This window comes from Macrobrachium rosenbergii, chromosome 44 (genome assembly GCF_040412425.1).
Source record: "Macrobrachium rosenbergii isolate ZJJX-2024 chromosome 44, ASM4041242v1, whole genome shotgun sequence".
In the NCBI taxonomy this organism is placed as follows: Eukaryota; Metazoa; Arthropoda; class Malacostraca; order Decapoda; family Palaemonidae; genus Macrobrachium; species Macrobrachium rosenbergii.
Genome location: NC_089784.1, coordinates 29,618,566 through 29,628,411, shown reverse-complemented (window position 1 = coordinate 29,628,411; position 9,846 = coordinate 29,618,566). Strand labels below are relative to the sequence as shown.

General features: G+C 36.6%; 1 protein-coding gene across 2 annotated transcripts in view; it reads left to right on the top strand.

The window, feature by feature from the left end:
- Positions 1-1,859: 1,859 nt before the first annotated feature.
- 5PtaseI (inositol polyphosphate-5-phosphatase A) overlaps positions 1,860-9,846 on the top strand; it is a 46,577-nt gene continuing 38,590 nt past the window's right edge. The window contains exon 1 of one of the 2 annotated variants that reach the window (XM_067088209.1): positions 1,860-2,333. In XM_067088209.1, the coding sequence (XP_066944310.1) occupies positions 2,268-2,333 (66 nt within the window). In that variant the 5' untranslated portion in view covers positions 1,860-2,267. The remainder of the gene's footprint in view (positions 2,334-9,846) is intronic. The other variant, XM_067088210.1, reaches the window with a different exon arrangement.

The following is a 9,846-nucleotide window of genomic DNA, read 5'->3' as shown; positions in this document are numbered from 1 at the left end:
TAAGAGAAACTGTAGAACTTCCATCCCGTAGGAGGCTAGTGCCATCAGTGCACCTCATGCGGTGCCTGTAGGCGGTACTTAAGGCTCTTTGCAGCGTGCCTTCGGCCCGTAGCTGCAACCTCTTTCGTTCCTTTTACTGTTCCTCCTTTCGTATTCTCTTTCTTCCATCTTACTTTCCAGCCTCTCCTAACAATTGACTCATAGTGCAACAGCGAGGTCTTCCTCCTGTTCCACTTTTCAAACCTCTTACTGTCAATTTCCGCTTCAGCTGTGAATGACCTCACAGGTCCCAGTGCTTGGCCTTTGGCCTAAAGTCTATATTCAGTTCAATTCAGTGTAGAAGTTCCATATGTAGATGAGAGATAATAGTGAAATAGAGGTGGAGATGGTTTGGACATGTCCTTTGCCACCAACCGAGGGAGAATAGTATGTTGGAGAGTCAGCTGGGCTCCTGTGGGTACCAGAAGGGTCAATAGACCCAAATCTACTTGGATGAGAACTATGAGAAGGGGTGCTTGTGGTGAGTGGAGATTTGTGAAAGATAAAGAACAGGAAAGACATAAGTGAATTAATTTTGCAGAGACCATTTTGTGTCACAAAGTGTTGGAGTCAATAATGATATATGGAAAAAAAAGAAATACCTAATTTCAAATTAAAAATAAATATCTAATATTCTAAAACCTTCCCTTTCCCTTGTGGCTGTCTGTGACTATTGGAATATATGAAAAAGTATGAGGAGAAACAGGGGCGTTCCTAGACATTTTTGGGCCCGGGGGGCACAGTCCCATTTGGGGCCCCTCTTATGGGATGGGAGGCGAGCGAAGTGAGCCAAAGCAATGGGGGCGCTTGGGGGGGGAAATTTTTAGAATATGAGCAATTGTAGGATTATTTTAAAGGCACTTGTAAATGCAAATTTCAGAAATTTAGTTTGTCCTGTCATAGCAACAATGGTTAAATTTCGCATTTTGGCCCCCCCCTCACATTGGGGACAGGGGGGCGATTTCAAACAGCGCCCCCTCCTCAAGAACGCCACTGAGGAGAAATGAGACAGAAATTATATCACCGCGTAAGTATTGAAGAAGCCTAGTGTAGATTTATAGTTAACAGGACCACAGTGCACAGGAATTATACCTTTAGGCAGTGCAACTTACACAACCCCTGAGTAAGGACACCCTAACGTTACACGAGTCCACTTTTCACTTGCGTAATAATAATAATAATAATAATAATAATAATAATAATAATAATAATAATAATAACAAAGTTCAATTTGTATTTTATTCTCCGGCGAGGACTTCAAGATAACAGTGGCAAACATAGTTTTATGCGTGAAGCAAATATTATGTAGGCAACCGCCAGTAGACATGATAATGGTTCTGCGGTTTCCGTAGAATCCCGTAGCTAAATTATGTAAATGGTAGGCAACTCTAGCTATTCTCAATTTCCCGCAATATCTATTTATTATGTTAGTTGCCCGTACTGTAAATCATTTTCAAAATATTTGGGTTTCAATTCACATCATTTTAGAAATTGGTGGTCACCTATTATGTCGGTAAATAAAGAATACCCGCGTGACAGAACATAATAAGAGAACCTTATCAAGTGATAATCTCTGGAAGATAGAGAGAGAGAGAGAGAGATGGTTTTAATTCACATCGTTTTAGAAATTGATAATCATCTGCCACTTCGGTAAATGAAGAATACCCGCATGACGGTACATAATAAGAGAACGTTATTCAGTGATAATCTCTGGAGAGAGAGAGAGAGAGAGAGAGAGACCTGGGGTAGGCAAGAGAGAAGCACTACCACAACGCATGCGTTGGCCGCCTCATCCGGCTGGGTGGCACATTTGCCGCCTCACTCATTGACCCGTTTTCTGTGTCGTCAGGTCAGTGTCAGTGGTCAGAGTGTGGATGGTAGGTGACGGACTTATGTGGCGGTGGTAGGCGTCGTGGTTTTATAGGGCTCGTGGTCGCGATGTGGGCGCCCTAATCGAGTTAAAGAGGGGGGAGAAGGAGAAGAAGAAGGAAACCCTGCAAGTGGTGTGGTGGTTTTCTTTCTGGGGGCGAGAGGAGAGGAGGAGTAGTGGTAGTATAGTATAGTAGTTTGTGTTGTTGTTGTGGTGGTGTTGGTAGTGCCACCACTGGTATTTCGTGGCCCTCAGTCAGTCAGTGTCGGTGAGCTTGTGTGGTGGCACTGTCGCAACTGTGCCCCCTTCGTTTCTTCTTTTTTTAAATAGAGTAAAAAGTTTCGTCATTTAGAGCGCCATGGCTTCCAATGGTGGTACGCGGATGCTGCTCGTCACGGCCAACATCGCTTCGTGCTTCGAACAGGTGAGAGAAACGACGAAAAACACCACACAAAAATAATAAGAAATAGTTTCTGACGTTTGTGTGTTTGTTTGTGTTAGTTCGTGCAACAAACAATAGGTTTGTTGTTGTTGATGTTTACGTTGGTGTAGAGGATCGCCTCCTCCTCGTCCTTGGAGTCAATTTTCTTCGTCTCCGAATGGACGCTTTATGTTTTCTTTCTTTTTTATATAACCACTCACAAGTAGGGTAACCCACTTCCTAGTTTCGCCTTTATAAATAAAATAAGTCGCCATACTTTATGTTTTATTAATGTGTGTAGATAAGCATGTATTTTCGTATCCGAATTGACGCATTTTGGTTTTTTCTTTTTGTTTCTTGTATAATTGCTCAGTAGGCTAACCCACTTCGTAGTGTTCTTTTTAAATTATAAAATACTTTCCCCTACTTTATGTTTAGTTAATGTGTGTAAATTGAGAACGAAGCATTTCATATTCATGTTTTCTGAAACTGGTGGTAGGCTAGGCTGTCTGTTTACATTAATATCAACAAGTAGTGTGGTCATGCTTAGGCTAATGACCTGTTTATCGTTGTGGTTTTGACACGAGTAGGATGACATTGCGTTTTGTGGGTCAGTCTTTTTGTTTTTTTCAAGAAAGTGAGATTTTAATGTTACGGTTTTGGAGAAGGCCTGTTCCCAAAGACTGGAAGTTGAGCTGTGACTTAGATTTATTTGGTACCAAAATATTGAATAATTAATCAATCTTGTTTGGAACAGGGCTAAAAGGCCATTGTCTTTAAGTACACTACCACAGAAAAGCCCAGTAGGTCCTTAGGCTATATTAAATAAAGGAAAATAGCTCATAAAATAGGTAGCTTCCACTATTATTAATATAATAGGCTATTAACCTAACAGCTTCTGCTGTTAGGTTAATAACCTATATTAGCCTAGGTATATTGTAGGATGACATCCAAATAAATATTTACCCCATAAGGCTAGCCTAAATAAAAAAAATGGGGTTGTAAAATAGAAAAACTAAGGCAGTGGGTTATAGGAGTAGGCAGTAGGAAGGTACCTTCACTGAAAGTTGTCATGCCCAAAGACAAATTTGGATTTAGCCCATTAGGCTGTCACAAAATTTTATTAGCTGACTGTATGCATAAATACTATAGAGTAAGTTGTTTCTTCTTATATTTGTAATCCAAGACTGAATGGCCTTCATAGGTTAGTGATTTTTAAGTTGGTATATAAAGTAATTTATATATATATATACGTGTGTGTTTTGTTTATATAATTAAAGTTTCAAACAATGATAAAACCTACTTTGACATAGTTTCTTTCATACTTAAAAAACATTTTTGGTACATTTTCCCAAGGTAATAAACCGTTCACCAAAAATGAAAATACCCCCCTATTTGGCAAATTCTATTGTAATCATCACCACCACCACTTGCCTTCTGATCATTTTTAATCTTTTTTTTTTATTTCTCACTTCACATCTTCCATATGGAAGAAAATGTCATGTTACTCTTCAAACAGTGTTACTGTATTAGGCCAATCATGGAACGTTTGAGAGTGTGGCACCCTATGACAGGAACACAGTGCCCTTTGAGAGGTTAGAGGTGCATTTTTTTCGTCGGGCTAAGAACAAGGCACCCAATGACAGGGAAGGGCATAGCATCCTGTAATAGTTTAGTGACACGTAGTCCATTGACAGGAAAGTGGCACAATGCCCTGTGACAAGTTAGGGACACAGGACTCTTGACAGGTTAGGTAAGATTAGGTTATGATGCAATAGTTTTTCTGGTATACAGTGTTTTCATACTTCTAATTAATTTTTATTGATTTTTTCCCCAAGAAAATTAATAGCTTCTTTAGTTATGTGGTGCCCACTTATGCAAAAACTATGAATTTCCAGAAAAGTCAATACTAGACTTATTTGGAACACCAAAATACACAAGAAAAGCTACTACATATTTTAACAGGTTTCTTAATCATGGTTCAGTTGTGAATACTAAATGTTAATTTTAGGCTGTTGCACAAGTCAGGTAGCATAGGCTATAAATACCAGAAAGGAATCTTATATTAACCAGATTTTATCTAGTTTGCTGAATCTTACCTGGCAGTGGGGCTTGACCCACTTGGGGCTCCTGAAATAACAGTTCATGTTCAATGCAGGTAACCCAGGCTTCTAAATCTTACTAGCCTCTATCATTATTGAGTTTGTTGTGTCAGTGTGGTTCACATGTAAACTGCTGATAGGTTGTCATATGTATATATACAAGCTTAGTCAGACATGTTGGGCATTAGATAATATTACAGCTTAGATGAGCATGATAACGTCAGTTTTTGACATTTGAACTTTAGTCCCATCCAGGTATCCCCTTGATTCATTTTTCATCACACTTGTTGTATATATACATTTAGTTTTTAGTCCTTTTATTATTACAAATGCAATAAACAAAATGTTCCTCTTCATGCATAGGCTAGGTAGAGCACACTACAGCATTCATTGGGCAGATGCCTTAATAAATGTGCCCATTTGAAGTTGCCTCTAGTTATTTGTGCTACCAGTGCAAATCCTATTTAAGTTCGCTTCATAGGTTATTTCCTAGTATATTTGTATTAAATCAGGTAAGGTTTAGATTACAGGGTTTCTACTGTAGGGAGTTAGGGTTGGTACCCCCTAGTGTATGATATCCTCCTTTCCCTAAAGGTGGTGAAAAGTTAGAGCCCTTGCTATTTGGTCAGTGAAGTAGAGTTTTGGGTGTCAAACTGAGTTATGTTCTATTTTCTCATATTACAACATTAACCCTCAGTTATGTTTTTCCATCCTTGATTTAGTATGCATAGTATTTGTAGTTTTGAAAGCTTGTGTAAGATAAGTCTGTGGTGTGTGTTGCCAGTTGCTTTAGGTAGAAAAACTTATCTTAACCTTGGGAACCAGCAGTTGTTACATATTTTTTTTTATACTTCATCCATAGATCTCTAGAGCAGTTGTCTTGAAGTATTTGCCTCAACTTTTAGTGCTTCTATCACACCAACAGCTGATATGCCATTTGGGTCACCTTCACTCCTTTTTTTCACAGTAGGATTTGGTGTCTCTCAGAATTAGGGTATGTAGTGGATGGCATAACTGCCACAGATACTTAGATTTGGAAAATTAATGGGTAAGGAATTTCAGTGCCTGTTTGAGAGGAGCCCATGTTCTGGAGGGAAAGAATATTTTTGTTACCTTAGGTACACAGTGGGTGTTGTAGCTGGTACTTACAGGATAATAAAAAAAAAAAAATTAGCTACAGCCCGGATGAAATTGAAAGGGATTACTGAAACAAGATAGATCATATTAAAATTAAGAAGTTCCATTAAGATGTGCCTAGTGGCAGAAAAGTAGGTAAAGGTTGTGTGAGATTTTGAAAAACCCCCTTAATAATAGCAAAAAATAGTGGACACATAAGTGGCAAGATGAAGATTAGTACAAAAACCCAGAAAGTGTGGAAAAAGTGCGTATTTTAGGTGAAAAGGAGAGAAGGAGAGAACATGATGTACCATACAGTATATTTTATGACTTTAAAAAGTTTCCTATGTAGTAATCAGAACTACTTAATCGTTTTTTGTCGGCCAGTCTCTTCCACACAACATTTTAAGAGTACAGAATTGTTGTCAGATTAGAATATCTGTGCAAACCTCACAACTAGTTTTATTTGAAATAATTTCGGCTTAGGTTGCTATTTTAATGGCTAAGGTTTTTCTTTGTTAATGTATCCTACTGTAGTTTGTACTTTGCTTTATGTTTAGGTAACTAACCTAATGTTTGTGTGTCAGTTATAGTCTAATGTAAAACCTTGAGCTAGCCATGGATAGGTATTGCTTGGTGATATGTTTCAGATTATTCTTTGGTACTAGTGACAATAAATCATTTAATTTTTCTAAGTTGTAATTAGCATTTGTGAGAAACTCTGATTTCTTAGCTGAGAATGGAAGAAGGAATGTGGAAGTTTCTAATATGAAAGCTCACTGATATGCATGTATGGCATGCTAACTCTTAAAGGGACGCTTTCTTCAGATGGGCAGCAGTTGTAAAAGGATTGTTTTGTCAGATTCAGGTAACCTTAGAAGTAAACATTGGAACATTTTCTAAAGGATTTTATTACATTTATGATCTCATTATTACAGATAATTGGAAATCAATTTTGGGAAACATCTCTTTGCTGCAGACTATACTGTTAGAACCAGCAATCCTAACATTTTGATCTGGAAATTCAATACTATTCCATCTTCTTTTGCGAATGTTGAATTTTAATTTTTGCTAGATTCCCAAGGCTACCCATTTGTTCATTTCAATGATAGTTATATGTGGAATTAAATTGAAAAGTGTTATAAGCAAATGTTTTTCTCAGAAAGTAATGTAGAATAGCGTAGGATAGGTAATAGGAAATGAGGGAAAACCTCCATAGAGTATTGTATTGATTAAAATTTCCCATTGGTAAGGCCATCGTAAATTTATTCATAGGCATTACACTAACTGAAACTTGCCTTTCCATCCCCTTTCCCCCTCCCCCTTTTTTGTTTTTTGTTTTGTTTTTGTTTTTACTTATGATGGATATTATTGCAGGAAACCTTGAACCAGAAATGATAGAAATTATTACAGAATTGACTGTAGATACAGATTATTCATGTATGAGAGTTAGGCTCGGTGTTGGCATGTACTGTATTGTGATTTGTTAGTTAGGCTTGGTATTGGCATGTACTGTATTGTGATTTGTTGGCTGAACAATTTTTCATCTTTTCATATTTGTGCCAGCTTGCAGTCCCGTAGAACAAAAATAAATCTGTTGCAGGTTTATCGGAAATTGGATAGGCCATGTGCTTTTAGTGTGATAATGCACTACACACAAAAGTGTTGTGTTGGGATCACGTTTACTCTGAGGGTATCATTAATCTTCATATTCTTTCCGTTTCAAGCCAAGGTATGAAAATGCCTCCTTTCTTGTTTTCTCTGGCTACACTACAGGTAGACTGTTAAAGTTTTCCATCCCTCAAGAGGTGGGTTTAGAGTTTTTTAGGGTAGGGTTAAGCCCACTTTTTTTTGTCTCTCCTAGGTAAGAGAAGACCACAGTGTTGCCCATCCCATTGGCCACTGCATTGAAGGATTGGCTACTAATGATAGTCTTTGGAACTTAGCACTCTTTTTTTTGTAATTAAATTCTATCTGAAAATGAAGGGTTGAAAGAATCAGGCGGTACTCGTGTGATTTCCAAGGTAACTGTAGTAAATTCAAGAAACAGTGCAGCAACAGTACATATATTCTTGTGTATGGTATCCCAGAGTACATAATTTTTGGTAATCACCATTCATTATCATTTGTCTGTGATTTCATTTGTAACTAAAGTTTGGATGCTTTTCCTCATGACGCTGTTATAAATACTTGATGGATTTATGTACTTCTCATTGTATTAGGCTATGCTTAAAAGAAGACCTGGTGCTAAAGTTCCTGAGGAAAAAACTGCCACTTTTCAAATAAGAATATGAAGTTTAAGGTTACTGTTCAAAAGTATATCTTAGTTACCCATGCTGTAAATGTTGTATTAATGCATAATGGAAAATGAATACTCTCATTCACTAATAAGTACTTTGATTAAAAAAAAATAAAATCCCATTTCAGGAGATACAGTACTGGCATTGTTATTGTTTATATTACTTCCATTAAGAAAAGTTGATCTTATCTGGCATTTTAAAACTGAAAGTCTTAAGTACCCCGGTATCTCTCTCTCTCTCTCTCTCTCTCTCTCTCTCTCTCTCTCTCTCTCTCTCTCTCTCTCTCTCTCTCTCTCTCTCTCTCTTGTTTGATGCTCAACTTTTGTCGTACACCTTTTTCAATGTTCATCCTTTTAGTCAGGTCTTCCCATTAGTCATTACTTTATGGGTAATTTATCCTGGGATTTGAGACACACAATGCATACATCTTTATTAATATTCTGGAGAGTCTCATTTGAATCTCCCCGCCATTGTTCCTGCCTTTGGTTACGTAAGCAGAATACATGAGCTCTCATTAATTTCAATCTGCTCAATGATTATGAAGGGGAAGTTATTTACACAGGTGCAGGGTCATTCTTAAAGGGTTTTGCATGTTATTGTGCCCAGGTTTTATAGGTGAAGCTATAATCTCTTGAACAGGGTGCTTGAAATGCCACTCTTCAATTGGAAAGCTGCTGTGTGTTCATTACCTGCGCATTTACTCTTCAGTCAAATTACAAACTAAAGTTTGTGAAGTACAGAACTTAGTCACTTGAATGTGGCCTAAGTTATGGGTGTACCGTGTAGTTAGTATTGCTGAATCATCAAATGCAAATTACTTCTCCTTTGAGTAACTGTAGCTTTCATCTTTCTCAGCTTCAGTTACTTGAAGTCCTGTTTGTTTATTACACACACACACACGCATATATATATATATATATATATATATATATATATATATATATATATATATATATATATATATATATATATATATATATATATATATATATATATATATATATATATATATATATATATATATATATATATATATATATATATATATATATATATATATATATATATATATATAGGAGAGAGAGAGAGAGATACTGACTGTCATGATAAGTTAATCATTTTCTAATCTAAACTTTCACCAAAGATTTCTGCATATCAGTGCATTTCTAACCTTTTCAGTTTTTCTTATGCAAACAATTCTTTGCCGTAGCTCCTATCATTTTTATGTCCCTTACATTCAACATCCACAATTTTTCAGGTTGTTTTTGTACACATTACTGTAATTTGAAAATTATGATCAAAGAACTTTAAAGGAAGGAAGGCAGTCATTTTTTCAGACATGCATTACTGTTTTCTGACTTAAGTAGGCTTATTGGGATAATTGCACTTAAGCCGAGTTGGTCACCTTTTTTTCATACTTGTTTGTAAATCTAAAACTCTTAAAAATGGGATCATCACTTACCACCTTCATTTTAGGGACAATATGAGCAAAGGAAATATGAGGGAAAGGAAATGTTATCATAGGTTTGCATAGATTACAAAATCATTACTCTACTACTCTCAGTGAGGCCAGGAATAATAAAGGTATTCTTGCATACAGTTCTCAAATAAAGTACACTTAGAAAACACTTAGTGTGTAGGCCTAAAATGTATTTATGTTAGAGGTGTTTAAAGAACATCTGGGATCCAAGAAAAGTATTCCCAAACGTACGTCATCATCAGATTAGAGACTTGAAAATTCACCAAAAAAGAATAATATTTGGGGTCTAAGATGATCTGTAATGAAGTCGATTGATATAGCTTAATAGTAGTTAATTGATTGAATAAGGTTAAGCTGTTGGATAAAGGAAGAATAGCTGTAAGCTTGTGGGGGGGGGTGGTTATCTTATTTCCCAGCATTCTAAAAGTAATGTTGCTTGCTGGTTGCAGCTGAAAGTGAAATTGATCGCAACATTGAACTTTTTAGATTTGTAAGTAAGTGCGTTGTAATAAAGATCT